The following is a 17,904-nucleotide window of genomic DNA, read 5'->3' on the forward strand; positions in this document are numbered from 1 at the left end:
TTTAAAAAGCAGTCTTTCTATAAATGATACAGCACAATGAATATACAGTGACAAGTGCAATAAATTATAGCTTGTATTTACAAGAAGCCTTTTAAATGCAAGAATTAGAGGTAAGTGCATTTAATACAAGTTTAATATTGACCAAAACAATTTGCTATTAGCTTCTGCTAGACAAACTGTGGCTACACTGTGAATGTATCCTTTATACCAGTTTTAGTTGCGTGCGTTGAAGGGGAGAGGTTGGCCAAAGACTTGCATATGTTGTTGACATTCTGTCTTCCTGTAAATAAATGGTCCAGCTAGAGAATGAATAGCCCCTAAACTTTTACGTCTGAGTTACAGCTGTAGAAGCATCCTGACTTCCTTCCTGGGCAAGTGGTAGTAGATGAGGCAGCTCCGCCTGGGGAGCGGAAGGAAGTTGCCTAAGACCAAGTGTATAAAGTTATATTGCTCAGTCAAATAGTGAACGGGAAAGACCAGGCAGGGTCTAGTGTTTCTAACACAGGGTGCAGCCAAGCCACCTTACGCTTGCAGGATCAGACTTAAACTGTGCTTGCAGAATAAGAGATCCGACACGCTTGCTTTGGCACAATTGAAGATGCTTACTGTCATGATGTGTTTCAGGAGGAGACTAACAAGTCTAGGTGTAGTAACTGGTCCTTTTAGACAAAAGGCGATTCCAAACCTTAGGAATTTTTTATTATTTTACACAAGTTGTATGCTTGAAGTCTGAAGTACTAACACCACTGTCTTTAGCTTCCCCCTCTCTCCCCTCGTCTTCCTCCCCCAGAAAAAACCCTCACTTTTGTTGGGTGCCCATCTGGTAAAACTGCAGCACACATCCGAGCAACTGCTAAGGCCAAGCTGCTATGTGAGATTAAGACTGTCCCAGCTAAATAAAGCGTGTGGGGGCATATTGCTGCTTTGCGCGCCCTGGCTCTGCAGGGCTGAGCAGCCTCTGTGGCACAGGGTCAGTCTGTGAGAAATCCCGGGGTTTGCTTGGTCCCCAGCATGTGCTCCCCACACCCTCTCCTCCCACAAGGCACATACGTGGTGTCCTGAAAGGTGGGTCATCACTTATTTCTTTTTCTCCAAGGTCAGGTAGTTGGTGAAAGCATGGAAGGCAGTATGGAAGTTCATGGTAGTATCACAGAGTCCGTGTGCAGACTGTTTGTCAGTGACATCCACAAGCTCTTACTACCATATTCCTGTATTTCTTCAAGATTACGTTAGAATTATCATCGAAATAAAGAACAGATATGGCATTTAGTTTGGTAGGTGCACAGCAGGGTTTGGGAACGTAATCAGGATTCATAAGATGAACCTGTTGCCAAAAAGAAAACAGAACTGAGACGATGGTAACGCGTTTACAAATTCACCTATTGCTTTGGCATCCGGCTTCCTGGAGACTTACCAGAGTTTGTACAATGGCATGATTGGTTGCGTTCATATGGGCATTGAGTGGGAATGAGCACTCCCCATCACAGTAGTTGGCTGCGTAGCCCTTTGGAGCGATTATCCAGTCCTTTTTAGGAAACAAACAGAACGTGATTCAAATTAAAAAGTTGCCAACTTGCACAGACAACTGCATGCAATTAAGAGCAGCTGAAAATTTTCCACTAACTTTTTTCTTGAGGGTGAAAATGTGTTTTCACTGAAGCTATTAGGATTTGGGTTGGGATTTTTTTGTGAGCCATGACTTTTCCATGGGCACACTGATTTTAATGTCCAAAGAATGGGTCACGTCTATGCACAGCTTAACTGCCACGAACTAAAAGAGTTTTATTCCTAAAACTCTTGCTGGTTTGCCTTGTGGGGACTGTGGTTTGGATGGCTTTATGTCCCAATGTTTCCTGCAGGTTAGGCCCTCTGGATGAACTACCTTTCCTAGGCTGGTTGAATCACAGCCGTAGCCGGTGTCCCCTCCTGGAGAAAATCCTGTCCATGCCTGCATGCCAGGGAACTCCAGAATGGGAATATAAAACACTGATATGGTGCCTCACAGACACTAAACCTTACACAGGGACGCTAGTCTGCTAAGGCCACTGGGACGTTTTAGATGCGTAACAGCTTCATCTCTGCCAGACTCCTAAAGGAGGGGCAGGACAGCCAGCCTGAGCTGCATGTGCAAGCAGGTGGCCCCGGTGGCAATCTGAGTGCCGTGCTGTGGAAGAAGGCAATTCTTCACCAAAGTGCTCATAAAAACATTACGGCTTCTCTGCTGCTGACACAAAAGAGCCAAAGGTAAACTAAAAGTGCCACCAATTAGCAGGAGACATTTCGCCTCCCTTGGTGTCAGGCTCTGCAGGTCAGCCTGCAGGAGGACATACTGGTATGCTTCACGTGCACATAATTCTCAGATGATTTCCCCTTTACCTGGCAACAATCACCTGGGTTAGCCCGAATTTCGCTACAGCAGGCCTGAGCAGCCGGAGACTGCTGCTGCAGCTTTGCTAGCCGAGTTTGCTGTTTGATTGCTAACATGAGGATACCTGGGCGTAGCAAAACCACCTCTTCATTTTACTGTACTAGCTCACCCATAATTTCATCCCGGTAAACCAAGCTATTTTTCGTAAGACAGTCACTCTCCTGCTACAGAAGCCAGTACAGACCGTGTGATTAAATTTGCAGTTTAATGTGGTATAAGAATAAGGGAAGCGCTCTGCTAAAAAAACCTGGTGGATGTTCTGAAGGAGCCTGCGGTGCACAGCAACTGCAGGGGGCTGCTGCCCTGCCTCCATCCTCTCTCTACAACAAATAGGATCTGGATACCAGCTCCTGCAAATAGCCCCGCTGGTCTGTGGCCTTCCTTTGGCAGCATGTTACCTTTCTGCTCCAGTCTGCAACTAGAAAGGTAAAGGCAGTGCCGACGCAACCATGAACTTCACAACTGGAACGCGCCTTCTGCCTGGAAGCAGGGCAAGGGAGCTAAGGAGGAGGTGGGAAGGCTGTGCACAAGTAAAAAGAAAAGCCACCAACAGGTAATGGGTATTGGAGACAGCACGCAGCCACAGTTGGGGCTGGGGGGCTGAAGTTGACATAAGCTACAAAAAATGCTGCTGTCCCATTAGCTGGGAGCGGACTTTCACGCGTAGGGTATTACAGAAGCCGCAGGGGCAGCTCTCGCCTCCTGAATCATAATCTGGTAAAAACATTAGCTGATAGAAATGGGACCTCCCTCAAAGAACTGCTAAATGAAAGAAGAATAATAAAAAAAATAAAAAAGAGAAGATGAGGGCATTCTTTGAAATGTGTTTGATGACACTATGTCCTGGTCCTAAATAACTTACTCTAAACAACTCTCTGGCCTCACAGTGTTGCAACTAAACCCAGGCTTCAGGCCACCCACCGCAGCCAGTGCTAATTGCGGGGCAGGAGATGGAGGATTTCACCACAGTGGCCAAGGTTAAAATTAGGCTGATCACTATAAAAACCTTGATTTGGTTAAAATCACTGCTTAACATCAGATTTTTTCCCTTATCATTAGAGGTACACAGATATGAGCCCTTGCCCGTACCGTGACTCCCGTGAGTGACAGAGGATGACTGTATACTTGAATCTCATAAAGTATCAAGCTTCCTCTGGATCTTATCAAATGTCACAACTATCAATATTTATTTGCCCTTCCCTGTGACTGGTTTTAGTGAGGAGGCACAAGGGACATTTTAAAGCATAATGGCAGCCTCGAGTGGAATTACCGTGACACTGTTTAGATAACATTTCATAACAAAATGTCTAGTTTACCCAGAGAGAAACATCACACACCTGCCATCCCAAGTCTTGGAAGCTAACGTAAAGCTCATGCTTTCTGCACGCTGTTTTTAAGTCACTGCTGTTGTAATCTGTTAAAAGAAAAAGAAGAAAACAGGAATTTAGAAAGTAAAACAGGCAGAGCATTGCTGGAGGGCACAGCTGGCCAGATGAGGGCTCAGCAATGAGAAACTGCCTCAGCAGCCAAAAGGAGAAGGGTGTTGAGGGGCATCCAAAGCAGGGCTGAAGCCTTTAAGATGCCTATGGGAACGGAGGCACCCAAGTCACAGTGACTTGGTTTATTAATTTCTTCAGCTGCCTTTAATAACTTGACAAGCAGTGCTTGTAAAACACCTCCAGTAAAATGACTTCTTAAAAATAAATCTGTGCCTTCAGCCTGGCACAGGCTCTATCCCTGCTGGCTGCTCAAACTCACCCCGCTTCCTCGGCCATGGTTTCCAACGCGTGCTGCTCTAGCTGGTAAGCTCAAAACACGCACGCTTACCCAGAGGATTACAAGCCCAGGAAGGCTGATCATCACCTTGTGCCCCTGAACTGGTTAGCAGAAGTCCTTAAACAGCTTAGATGTCCCATAGGCAGTGAAGCCATGTCCCTGTCCCTCCCCGTGCCTTACCCCCAGCCTGCCCCGGACATCACACATGGCTTCATGCACCACCTCCACACTCTTGGACCTTATGAGCCGTGCTCTGAAAAACAAGTTTCTCCTTCCCATAACCTGCTTATCTATTGTAACAAAGGATTTGACACACTCTCAACATTAACTTGCTCCTTAGTGCTAATACTGCACATAAGAGTGGGGGGCATAGGGTGTAAGGCCCTGACCAGAGACCTTTCCCCTTGCCGCGGCACAAGGTACGAAGATGTTTCGACCACGCAGGAGCTGCTCCCGATGGCCCTACAAAATGCAGCTTTTGACAGCGAGTGGAATTTCCCATCTATATTTGGAAAGAGAGGCGGCTCTGCACGGGAACACCTGGAACCGCAGGGAGAGGAGGAGCTGAGCCGTGACAGAGGGGCCTTTCACCCCTGGGTGGCCGCCACAAACGCAGCCTCGGCGGGCGGTGGCCGGTTTCGTCAGGCCTCGGGCGGCTGCCGGACCTCATCGCGGCAGCCACAGAAGCCACCTCGGGCAGCGGGGTGGCTTGAGCCCACGCTTCGCGCCTGGTGGGAAGCACAAGAGGAGGAGATGGTGGGAAATTCATCCGAGAAGCATGGGAGCCCAGGTCCCCGTCCCTGCAGTGACACTTGTCCCAGAGCTGGATCCAGACTGGCTGTGTCTTCCTCCAGTGCCTTACCCACAGGGGCCTCCTCGCCTCTCCCTTCCCTTCTTTCTCATCCCCTCTCCCTCTCCCCTGCCTCTCCTCTCCCTCTCTCCCTCTTCCCTCCCCTCCTTCTCATCCCTTCTCCCTCTCCCCTCTTCCCCCTCTCCCCTCCCTTCTTCTCCCCTCCTTCTCATCTCCTCTCCCTCTCTTCTTCCTCTCCCCTCCTTCTCCTCTCCCCTCCTCTCCCTTTCCCTCTCCCTCTCCTCTCCTCATTTCCAAGTAAAGCCGCTTCCATGATCAGGCAGATGCCACACACTGATGTTCCTGCCCCCCGTCGCCCTGGGCCTTTTGACTACCCAGCCCTCCCCAGCGCCCCTAATGCCGCTTGAAAGGGCACCCTCCCAGCGTAGCGTTCCCCAAACACAGCAGCTGGGATAGAAAAATATTTTTAGTGACTTTTTCCTTGGCTCTGAATAAGCCTTTCTTTTTCTTCCCTCCACCACCACTCCCCGCTCCCCCCCCCCCGAAGTTTGGGAACTACAAATGCAAATATTTATTCAAAAGAAAAACTATAATACTAGAAGCACATCCAACTGACATTAAGGGCAGCACAGCATTACAGCTGGGTACAGTTAACACTGAGGTCTGAAAAAACCCTACACCTCAAACCTACCCTCCAAACCTCCAAAGATTAGAAAGTTGTTTTTAGAAGCAGTTTGGGTTTTAAACTCTAAGGATTGCATTTCAGACTTTCAATAGCTTCGCTTCAATCAGGGATTTAATCAGGTGAGCAGAGCTGGTTAACAGCCTGCTGCAGCATAAACATTCGCTCTTTCAGGAGCGTTCGGTAGCAAGGACGGAGGCGAGTTTCTCTATTCAAGCTTTCCATTTTCAAACCAGACACAGCCCGTAGAAACCAGGGTGTGGTGGGGTTTTTCAGATGAAGCTTTTCAGGCCCTGGCTCAGCCCAGGAGCAAATTTCTAGCATCTGATGTTTCTAAATGATCCGGTCATAACAACGGAAAAAAATGAGCAGAAGATACTTTTAGTGGTCAAAGGCTTTCATTGAAGTACCTGCAAACACGATTTCATTGTTCTTCAATGGGAAATACGTTGTTTGCTTAGGGGAAAACCATCTGTGTTTGACAGGGAGTTACAGTGGAGTTGATCTATTCACAACCAAGTGGGCAGAACTATGCTACGTTCCAAATCCAGCTACAACTTACCCAAATCAGCTACAGCAAAGGGGAGAAGGCAAGGGTGGCAGAGGAAACAGGGGTGGGAAGAAAGGCTGTGAGCAATCACATAAGTTTAAGAAAACAAAGAGCTGCTTAGCAAGCTACGTGAAGCAGAACATGTTATGAACGTGTCCTCTCTCACACTGCCCGAAATCGGCCCCCCCAAAACGTGCCCCGGTTCACTGGTTGGCCATTGAGTCACCCGATTCACCCTCTGCATCGAGCTCCGGCTATTCTCCATCAAAGGCAGACGCAGACAGCTCTGCCCCCTCACTGGCCCAAACTCAGCCTTCGCTTTCTTAAACGTCAACTTACTAAACATCCCCTTCCCTGGGATTTGCACGCTCCCTGGTTTAACCCTCACCCCAAGCCCCCCTGCCCTCTCTTCTTGTTACATGTTCGCCTACCAAGTCTACGGAATCTACTTTAGCCCAGCTTCAGGGGTGTTACAAACCTTCAATCAACCCTTAGCAATGGCTTTCTGAATGAGGAAAAATATGCAGCAATACAGATGCACATAATAACGATCCATTCCCTACGGTTCGGGGCTCGGCATGTGCCCTAGAGCCACATACATCCATTTATGGGCCTGGAAAAAAGAGGAATCCACACAGTAAAGGGTTTTTGGTGGGGAGCTAAAGCTCGCTGAGCTACTGAAGTTGGCCTCCACGACATTTTCTCCACAGCCTGGAAAGCAGTATCAGCTACCCGAGTCGAGCGTGCTCAACTGTTTTAGCCCCAATTGCTGTTTGAGGTGGTTGGCAGCGCAAGACCAAACATCCAAGAGGGTACGCGTCCCTCCCCGGCAGCCCTGCAGCCGGGGGGGGGACCCTGCGAACAACCGCCGTGGGGCTGGATGACGCTGCCACGACACGATCGGCAAGGATTGCTTGCCAGAGACCTTCAACAGCTCTGCGAGTTCAGGGAGCTGCTTTGGGAGCTCCTATGGGCTCACTGCGGGTTTAGCAAGTTCTTCTCTTTCCCCCCCCCCGAATGTACCAATTCAGAAACACTAAATGGCATTTACAAGGCGCTGCATTTAATCCCACTGCAACCTATTTTGTCTAAAACAGAGATTTTTAAAAAAACCCAAACCCCTAGTTCTGCACTTAAAAATAACTTCCAGGGCAGTGCAGTTAAAAGAGCACAGTTAAGACGCCTTGTCTCTGCGGCTTGTTTGCACTGAACGTTGTCTGCCTTCACCAGAAGCCCAGTCTGACTTTCTGCGAGCACAGATGTTTCTCTTAAGGCCGGACACTGGCATTTGTGTTGCTGAAAGGGGAGAGAGAATAGCCCGACCCTAATGGTCTTCCTCCTACAGATATTCATGCACCCACCTTAGATTTCCTATAACCTCTCCCACATTAAGTGCTGGCAAAGAATATATAAATATTTACTGAGGTCGATCCGTCTGAGAACACCCTTGCTGCTCCCAAGGTGCCAGCTTACCAAATTCCACATGGTAATTAATTGCATCTGTGGTCCAAAATAGCTTTGAGAGAGGTCTCCAAGGCCAGCCCCTTCTTCTTGGTGTTTGACTTTGGTGATTTCTCCGGATAAAGCTGGTGTAAACTGATCACGCGGTTAATAACAGCCCACTTCACATGAAAGCGATCTGCTTGGGTGGGGAGAAGGAGAGATGTCGGGCTGACGTGGACCCGCATGTGAAGGCAGAAACACTGGTCACGCTGCTCCTGTCCGCATCTGAGCGCTCTACTAAAGGGAAGATTGGATGCGAGATAATGATGTTTATTAACAAGACCCTTGCCACTGCGAAAGCATCTGGTCTTATTTGCCTCCAGTGTTTGTGCGCGCTGCCCTTTGCAGTATTTAGTTCCTGTACGTGCGGAGAAGTCTGCCTGGTGCCACGCATGTCTGCTGGAAGGAAAGGCCGCTTGGAAGGCCCCTCCATTTCTCATGGAGCACCTCACACCAGTCCCACAGGCCTTGGGGTGACTAAAGAGAAGGACCCCAAAAGGGGTGTTGCATGAGTTTCACTCAGAGCAGCAAGTGTAGCCTGAAGTCAGACGTTTAAATGCAACCCCCTCCATAAGGAGGGGCTGACAGGAAGGGATGCGCCTGGAGGCTGACTCACGGAAGAAGGGTTATGGCCACTGGACAAGGAGACAGCCCCATACAGAAACCGTCACTGACGGAGCAGCTGGCTGTGTGGCAGCCAAGTCCTTGGGCACGAGGGTCACCGTTCATTATGTTGAAGAGTCCCCATGTCTTCAGGTTAACTAGAGGGTCAGCCTGGAGTCTGAGAGCATCCGATAAACCCACCGCAAGACACGGCTGAGTGAGGGCCTCCAGGTCTTACAGACAACGGCAGAGAAACACCTGCACGGTCCTCTCACCCACCTCGCTCCTCCATGTCCTGGGCCTGACTGAGCTGGCGCATGATTTTCTGCCTCAACAGACGAAAATTACTTCCTTTTCTCCCTGTTCATCCTCCTTCTGCAGAAGAACAGAGCTTGGCTCCAGGAATGCATTGACGCAGGACTCTATGTCAAAGCAGTTTATAACCATGGGGGTTACTCAGTTCTGCTTTATATAAGCCAGTCACAATTACATATTTATAATACAGGGAAACGAGCGTTCTTGGCAAAAAAATACAGACCATTGCGATTCTTATGCCATAGCCATAACCTCAGCATCTGAGCCCTTGGTACTGACTGCAGGACAACAACTGCACATCAAAGGGAGCACAGCAGGGTCCCAGTCCCGCACGTAGCGGCATGCCTTCACGTAACCACCCGGCTCACCAGATCTGGTACCAGCCCGGCAGCACACTTCGCGCTCTCCGAACTGCAGGAGTTGAAATGCTTTCCATATTTAGATAGTAAATGGGGCTTCGTTAAACTTACTGCCCCAGCCCAACTCACAGCATCTTTTGGGAAAGGGGATCATTTTTGGACTGGAGAAAGAAAACCCTGGGTATTCACTAACATAGAGGAAGGAAGGCTCAATCTACAAAAAAACATCAACACCAGCCAGCTGCCTTGCTGCCTTCTCCAGGAGAGAAACTGCCCTCAAGCCTGAACAGACAGTGGCAATCCTGGCTCAGGGAAGAGCACGGACCACAAATCTGACAAGAAGTTAAGATACAGTGGGAGAGGAAGACACACAGGAAGGGAGATGCACAAGAGGGGACCGCAGCAACCCAGTTCTCCGCCCGCTTTGAGTCCAGACGCATCAAAGCACCCTCAGAAGAGCAAGGCAGCCTTCAGGGTAACCCCCGGGCTCCCCTCCTGCTTTATCCTGGGGTGAACACTTCTCCAGCCCCACCGTGCACCATCAAGGCATGGACGTAGGAACCCACACAACTAAAAGAAAAAATCCCTGTGATCTCTTTAACACTAAAAACGCGTATCGGTCATCGGTGCCTCTTGGGCTATTAAATCAACCACTTCTTAAGAAAAACAGAATCCAAGAGTGTCACACTTAGAAAGGAAAATAAGCTGATGTAGTCTCTCTTTTCTAAACACAGAAACCAACCAAACATACATCTTAACTTTAAATTCCCCTCATCTCCCCCACCTTAAATCCACAGAGGCTCAACTATACCTTGTTGACTACTGAACTGCCAAATCCCAGGTTTTAAATTAAAGCTCGAAAAAGCCCTTGAGACCACAGAACGACCAGCTATTTTTTCCCTTTTTGTCTTTTTATAGTTTTATGACCTGATGTGTGGTGTAGTCAAGAAAGCAGCAATATCAAAATGGCCCTTTTTGCCCAATATATCTGCTCCCTCTGGAACTTGGAGTCACATCGCCTGATTTAATAGTAGTCAAAACTTGTTTTTAGCACTGCAGCCCTTGTGGAGCTGGGGAGAGAAAGTTGAAGCCTACCCTGGCTCCTCTATCAGCACCACAAAAGAGCAACGCAGCGAGTAACTTCCCCAAAGCGCTGTGAATGCATTAAAAAATTGGGTCTCGTACTGAATGGAGCGTGGTGACCGAGCCCACCTGAGTGGGAGAATTGCACGTCACCTGCGTAAAAGCTGGGATTATTGCTTATAATGCCCAGATGAACAAACTACCTATGCACTTGGCAAGCCCATCACACCGGAAAGTAGCCCTTGGAGCAGCTGTGATGCCCGTCTTTACAACTGCAGCTTGGAGGCCCCGATAAAAACCAGGACTGAAGCGGGTCCCAGCAATTGGGACCACCAGACGGCTCCACCTGTGGGGCTGGCAGAGAGCTCTCATGCCAGATTAGATGATAACTCCTCTGGCAATGCCACTCTGGCACTGGCCGGTGTCCATCGGGGAGGTGAGGCTGCAGGACCAAGTTGCTCCTCCCGCCCTTAAAATCTGTGAAGTGACATTTCAGACCCAACTGAGCCTGGCACTTGCATGGCACGGCATGGGAACCCACAGCCATGCTGCCGTGTGCACCACAAGGATACACAATGGCCCCTTGTGGCCAACTGCTGCTTGCATGCGCTAGCCCAAAGGGCAAGTCCATCACCATGCTGGGCTGGAGCAATAGGGCTGCATCGGCACATGGCCATGCCCAAAGCCTGGCTGCCAGCCCTAGAGGAGCTCCCAACCTGGCACTGGCTCCCTGCAGGCTCCCAACACCATGGCCAGCACAGGGCCACCTCAGGTGCAGCGTGGCTCACCCACAACCCAAACATGCAAGAGCAGGGGACAGCCTATGGATTCACAGCGGCTAAATTTCAGCAATGCTGGCTCATCTCCCCATGCTGTGTCTGGACATAGACTAAAAAATACAGCCGCCTCTCTTCCTTGGGGTATAGTCATTTCCAGACATGGGAAAAGCAGGGATCCTATTGGAAATGAAGGGGGCAGCATAAGCAAATTAATCAAGTAACTTGGAACGGGCTGAAATGTTTCAGAGGAGAGAAGGTACTCAATGAACTTGTAGCACTCTGATGCAGGGCAGAGAGTCTGGAGAAGAGACAAGACTTAAAAGACAGGAGACACTCAATTTTTTGTCAAAATTTCAGAGTTATGCTATTGTCCCATCAGCCCACAACAGCACCCACAAGGCTGCTGTACAACACCTGCAACATGCAACCCTTCCACAGCAAACAGGCAAGCCTCTTTGCCTGCCTGGAAATGCACTTCACCGTGTATACACCGCTGTTTTCACGAGGAAAAAAAGAAAGGATCTTGTGCTGTTCTACCAGCGCTTTTCCAAAGAAAACCGAAAGAGGACCCTGCTGGAAATGCATACGTGCAATACCACAACTCTCAGCGCACGCAGAGATGGAATCTTTTAAAAATTGCATTTCATGTGGTGTAATTCTAGGTAAATACTGCGTAGCAAGCGCAAAATTCAGAGTTAAAATGCCTCGCCCCCCTGAATGCAATGTCTACAACTTCACACAGGGGTCTGGACTCCACTCTGGATTCAAGAGGACTCCTGTAAGTCTCATTATGGGATACTCTCTCCCTCCCGTCCCCTTGGAGGTGTCACCTGTTCCCCCAAGGAAAAGCGTCCCACCTTACGACCCCCTTCTTGCTTTTGCACTCCAAAGCAAATAGAAACACTACGAGAAGTCGCCCCAGCTTCCAGACAAAATGGGTGTTGCGTGATTACCTGTGACACTAGACACCCTGGAAACATCCTGAGCCTGAGTGGAGCGGTTGCGACTCTGTTGCCTGCGCCTGCTCGTTGCCGACCTAGTGGTCCGAACATGGACTTCACTCACTTTGAAGAAGGCCACCATGAAAGGCTGTTTGTCGTAAGGGCCATCTCGGCCTATAAGGCCTGCTTCTCTAGGATTTACGCTGAAACCTTGAAATCAAACAGAAAAGTGAGTGTTAGAGAAATGGTGCTGTTGGATTGGTCCATCCAGAACCATGGCATCCCCATGAGCAGCGTTTCCTTTCTTCTTGGCTCACGCTCTATTTCTTTTATCACTAAACACTCCCCTCCTGCCACCATGACCTATGGACATTTTTACGACAGCACTCCATCCATCCTGGACAAGAGGCTCCACCACAGCACCTGGCTCTTTGGTACCCCTATGGTATCTCTACTCCTGTTTAGGCATTGAAGAGGTATACAGATAGATACATAAAACACAAAGCCCAGATGCGTCATGAAATTAATTCTGCTAATTCATTGTGAAAAACAAGAAGCAGAGATGGGATCAGGAGACCTCTACAGGGAAAGGAGAGGACACAGAGATGGGATGCTTTTGCCAGGACAGGGATGGGCTCTCAGGCCACTGGAGGAGGGGGAGGCTGGCACTAACATTTCCTCCGGGAGAACAGTGGACAGTCTATCTGGTCTCACTTGACCCCACAGGTGTACCAAACCCCAGCATGAAGCCACAGGAAGAAAACATAAGGTTTGAGACTGGTTTCTATAGAGGAAAGATGCCACTGTCACCTTTTTGGTCAACTTCTGCCCATCTAGATCCTCTCCTTCCCCATCACTTGTCTTCCAACACTCAATTTCATGCTCTTTTGCAGTCTCTTCTTTCCCTTTCCACCTTTTGAAGTTTCTGTGGGCTGTGAAATGCAGCAGCCCTCAGAGGGACCAGCCCCACACAGCGACTGCATGGCTTCTCCAGCACAGGGCTCCCACCTCTGGTTTGATAAGATCCGAGCAGCGATGGCAGCCGCAGCAGCCATCAGGGCTGCCATAAGCCCACATGGGGAGGCACATACCCATATACCTGCCCTCTTCTCTTCCTCTCACCCCTAAACTTCATCCCACCTGGGATCCCGGCTCCATGCCCCCTTCCAACTCAGGAACTGGGACCCCCAACCTACCATCCACCACCTCATCCTGGTACTGTTCAGAGACACCTGACCTCATTCATGGGGCTGTCATGGGACAGCCAAGAAGCTGACAGCTCTCATGTGCCCTCAGATGCTTTGCTCGAGGTGTTGGCTACAGCTGCCTATGAAGGCAGGGTGCTTACTCCCCACATCACACCTGGACTCTGTTAGCACCACTTCTAGACAGCATCCAAGAGGCTCATGAGGTTACTCGCACTGATTGGCCCGTAACCTACCATCCCGGGTCACCACGCTCAGCTGCAGTCCCATGTTGTGCTGAGGGTTCATCACCCACATGTTACTGGTGGCGGTGACGTCAAACTCCAGCCAGCCCTCCTCCGAGGCCCATACCGCCCGCGTGTCCAGCAGGAACAAGTCAGAGGCCCTGCAGAGGAGAAGCATAATGACAACATTGTGAGGGCTGGGATTTTCTCCCCTGGCTTTCACTGAAGTAAGTAAATGTGATGTTAATAGCTAGAAAAAAACCCAATCCTCCAAACCCGCCTGTTTTTATACAGTTTTGCCATGAGATGCACATACTTCTGCATGTGAAATACAGGATTACAACGGTTTTTCATCATTTTTGAGGCTGGAGGAAAGCAATCCTAGTCCTTAGGTCCGGGTGTTTATCCACCAGCAAGGGATTCGTAAGCCACTCTTCTTCCTGTAGAGTGTAATGCTAGCTGTGGCAGGACAGTGGTCAAACTACCAGCATTTCCAGGCATTCAGTGGCTTTAGTCAAAGGGGTTCCATGGTTTCATCCCACCTTCCACAACACAGATCTACCACAATTGACCAAAAAAAATAATAATCACCTAACAGGCCAAGCATCAAACAGTGAGGGAAAATGAACCTCTGAAGGTCTTTAAAGACATTTTTCTGAGGATTATCAATGGGGATTAGAGCTCATTGTTCCAAGGCTCTTAGTACTCCGTCTCCTTCATGGGCTTCAGCTTCAAATGCTATCAAGTCTACACCTTTGTTGCAGCATCAAATGCCCACCAAAACCCAGTTCGATGAAACCAGCTGGAGGAGCACCCAGATAAATCCCATGTACGTTTTCTCACTGTATTATAGGGATTACTTTCCTGTGTAAGAGCGCTACAATACAATAAATGGCCTTCACCTGTGGCCATCATCACAAAATGGATACCAGGTGTGAATCCCATCTTCACCTGTCTTTTCCCCCTGGATTTTTTTTTCTAACAATAACTTAACGGAAATGAGAAAACAAGGTACCTGTACCTTCCACCTATCAAAGGTTAACTTCAGAAAAAAACCCCACATTTTGATTGAGTTACATTTTATTTTTGGCCAACTACTATGTCATACTGCCCAGCAGCTTGGCTTGCATGAGATCACACATGGAAAAATAAGCACTTAAGTATATTTGGGCTCCTAGTGTGGGTATTTTTACAGCGTGGAGGCTTTCCTCCGCCTCGCTGGTAGCCGCACACTCTGCGGTTGACTCAGCAGCCTTTCCCAGAGGAGTCTTTGCCACCGCTTCTCCAAAGGGAATAGGGTTCAGGAACAACTCTGACCTTCACCTCCAACAGCAGCGAGTGGCTGGGGCTGGCCAGCTGCTACATGTTTTGGAAACCTTAAGGTTGAAAGATTTGGGCTTTCCCAGGCAGAGTATGTAAATTGAAGTGTTGCTTAAAGGAGACCACAAACAGCAGCTGCAGCTGAGACCACTCTTCCCCTCTCCAGGTTTAAGAGAGGAATGAACTACTAGATCATTCCCACCTCGGAATATGACCTACACATTGGTCCTCTCCAATGCCTGAAATGGACTACATCTGAAAAGGGGTTTTCCTAGCACCTGTTATGACCTTCCCCCTCACACAAATTGCTCTTTGATCTCCCACCTCCCCTCCTCTAAGTGCCATACTCTCCTCGGCACTCGCCCGCTCCAGAAAATGTCCCACTGGAACCTCCAGGCCAGAGTAACTTTGGCACCACATCCTCCCAAACCAAACACGTCTGGCTGCAGAGCCGCTGGGAACTCTGTAAGAGCAAACCCTCATGAGCACTCAACCACATGGGATTAGTCAGGTCTACAAAAACATGAAGAGGAGGCTCAGAGTTTATATTCCCATTGCCTTGCATTTTGGAAAGACACTTACACATCAGAGAGCTGTAAAGCCTGAAAGGACCACATGGCATCATCTAGCCCATTCCCCTGAACTCCGAGCGGGATCAACTATATCCATGTGACTCCTGAGAGATGTTTGCCTGACCTGATCTTACAGACTTCCAGCCTCAGGAACTCCACCTTCTTTCCAGGAAATTGAATTGGTTTCACTTGAAGCACTTATTTTTTATTTTTTTTTGGCTTTTCCCCATAATATCTAACTTAAATGCCACAACAACCTCCCCTTCTTATTAAAACAACAAAAACCGGCACCTTCAGTCTTTCCTTACAAGCCATGTTTTATAGACTTTGACTATTCTCATTGCTCTTTATAGACCCAACTCAGATCAAGATCTCACTGATGCTGAGTACAGTGAAAGAATACTCTTCATGCGCCTCACAGACTATGCCTCTATCCATACATCTCAGAATATGATTTTGGCTTCTCCACAAAACCCACACTGTTACCTCACATTCACCTCGTGATCTGCTATAATCCTTAGATTCATGCTACTGAACCACAAAGGACACAGTCACTTCCTGGGGTGCGTTTATATCACTGATTTTTCATGTTCAAATGCAATTGCAATTCTTCTTTCTACCAAATCACACTTTTTTTTTTTTTTCCTCAGATTGAACCTGAATCATTATTGGATTATTTAAAATATGGACATGCCTCCCAGTGGGTCTCCCCCATCTTAGAGTCCTCCCCAAATGCAATAAGCAAACTGCCTGACTAAAGTATAATTCTACCGAATGAGAATGCTCCACTTTATCCCAGTATGTCACGCTCAATTTGGAAGGATTTCAATTCCTTTGTAAAATGCAGAAAAACGAACAACTGAGTTTTCCAATCCAGCTAACTCTTTGCAAAAAGTTTCATACAGGACTGGTTTTCAATCAGCTCTGCTATTCAGCTGACTTTTGCATTGTTCGACCGGACGAAGCCCACACTGAAGGTTCACCCCACAGGTACCGTAGGTCATAGTAGTAATGCTAATAGGTAATACATCCTAATGCTTTCTGCTTAAGCCTGTTTTTAATTAATGTTTGTCACCCAAACCTCACCAGGCTGCACAAAATTGCATATAATTTCTTACTAGTTTTGTTTTTGGCATGAAGGTTTTAAAAAAAATATTCAGTCACCTATTTCCAAAGACAAAATTGGAGGGGGAAAAAAAAAATTTACTCACATAAAAAAGAATCTCAACTATTTAATTCAGAGTCTTTAACCATTCCTTTATTTTTCAGAATAGAAACGTTGCATGTCCTTCCTCCTTTAAGAAAATCACCTCAAATTTGGCCAAGCAGTAAGTACTTGAAAATTGCTGCCCACAAAGGCTCAACAGAGATTCAGAGCTTAGCAACAAAATCCTCTGGACTTTTTGTAGGCAGGGAACATACTTTCCCCTCCTTTCCCACTTGGTAAACCAAATACCATGTATCACCTGAGGGAAATCTGCTCTTCCCTACAGTCACATGGCTGAGAAGAAACGTCCTTGCTACTCCTGCAAAAAAGCTGGACGATGTATGATCTTGCAACAGAGACTGGGAGATCTCCCAGGCTGGCCGCCGGTGGAAGGGAAAGAATATCAAATTAGATAGGGAAGGTTGAAGGATTTGCTGCAGTCATGGAGGATACATGGACATGCAAGGACTAGATGGAGAGACCCTGGATAAAAGGAAAAAGTCTGCAGAGAAAAGGGAGTAGAAAATGGCCACCACTCCTCTGTGAATCAGGCCCGTTATTCCCAACTCAGCATCCCTCTGCTTCTAGAAGAAGTCAGGAAACTACTGGCATCTTCCTGCATCAATGGCTCACAGAGGGCTACAACTTGCTACTGCTGCCATTTTTGGCAACACAGCTGCCAATGTGGTGACAGACGTCAGCGATGTGAATCTCACACTTCCAGTCTTGCCCCAGTGTTCACAGGGAAATGCAGCCGCACAACTGCATTTCCCCCCCACCCCCAGTTCTGCTTTCTGAGGACACATTTATTCCATTCTTCTCCCACTAGGGCTGCAAAAGAGAGGCAGGAAGCATGAGAGCTAAAGCTGCTGCACAGCCTCGAGGGAGGTGATTCTACCCCTCTACTCCACTCTGCTGGGACCCCACCTGGAGTCCTGCGTCCAGCTCTGGAGTCTTCAGAACAAGAAGGACCTGTTGGAACAGGTCCAGCAGAGGGCCACGAAGATGATCAGAGGGGTGGAGCACCTCTCCTATGAAGATAGGCTGAGAGAGTTGGGGTTGTTCAACCTGGAGAAGAGAAGGCTCCAGGGACACCTTATAGCGGCCTTGCAGTACCTAAAGAAGACCTACAGTAAAGATGGGGAGGGACTCTTTATCAGGGAGTGGTGCAATAGGACAAGGGGTAATGGTTTTAAACTGAAAGAGGGGAGATTTAGATTGGACATTAGGAAGAAATTCTTTAACGTAAGGGTGGTGAGACACTGGAAGAGGTTGCCTGAGGAAGCTGTGGCTGCCCCATCCCTGGAAGTGCTCATGGCCAGGCTGGATGGGGCTTTGAGCAGCCTGGTCTAGTGGGAGGTGTCCCTGCCCATGGCAGGGGGGCTGGAACTAGATGATCTTTAAGGTCCCTTCCAACCCAAACCATTCTATGATTGTGGGCTGTTTTCGGCAGGGACCATTTTTGCCATCAGTGTTTGCTTAGCAGGCCCACACTCTATGGCCCTACCTGTTGCAAAAGTTGGAGCATGCACAGCAGACGAGCAGG

At 48.4% G+C, this 17,904-nt stretch overlaps 1 protein-coding gene across 1 annotated transcript in view; it reads right to left on the reverse strand.

The window, feature by feature from the left end:
* Nucleotides 1-790: 790 nt before the first annotated feature.
* BMP6 (bone morphogenetic protein 6) overlaps nt 791-17,904 on the reverse strand; it is a 94,999-nt gene continuing 77,885 nt past the window's right edge. Inside the window, exons 3-7 of the mRNA XM_063325938.1 lie at nt 13,272-13,420; nt 11,843-12,040; nt 3,766-3,842; nt 1,415-1,525; nt 791-1,324 (exon numbers count right to left, since the gene is read on the reverse strand). Coding sequence (XP_063182008.1) covers nt 1,175-1,324; nt 1,415-1,525; nt 3,766-3,842; nt 11,843-12,040; nt 13,272-13,420 — 685 coding nt within the window. The 3' untranslated portion in view covers nt 791-1,174. The remainder of the gene's footprint in view (nt 1,325-1,414; nt 1,526-3,765; nt 3,843-11,842; nt 12,041-13,271; nt 13,421-17,904) is intronic.

Source organism: Chroicocephalus ridibundus, chromosome 2, assembly GCF_963924245.1.
Source record: "Chroicocephalus ridibundus chromosome 2, bChrRid1.1, whole genome shotgun sequence".
In the NCBI taxonomy this organism is placed as follows: domain Eukaryota; kingdom Metazoa; phylum Chordata; class Aves; order Charadriiformes; family Laridae; genus Chroicocephalus; species Chroicocephalus ridibundus.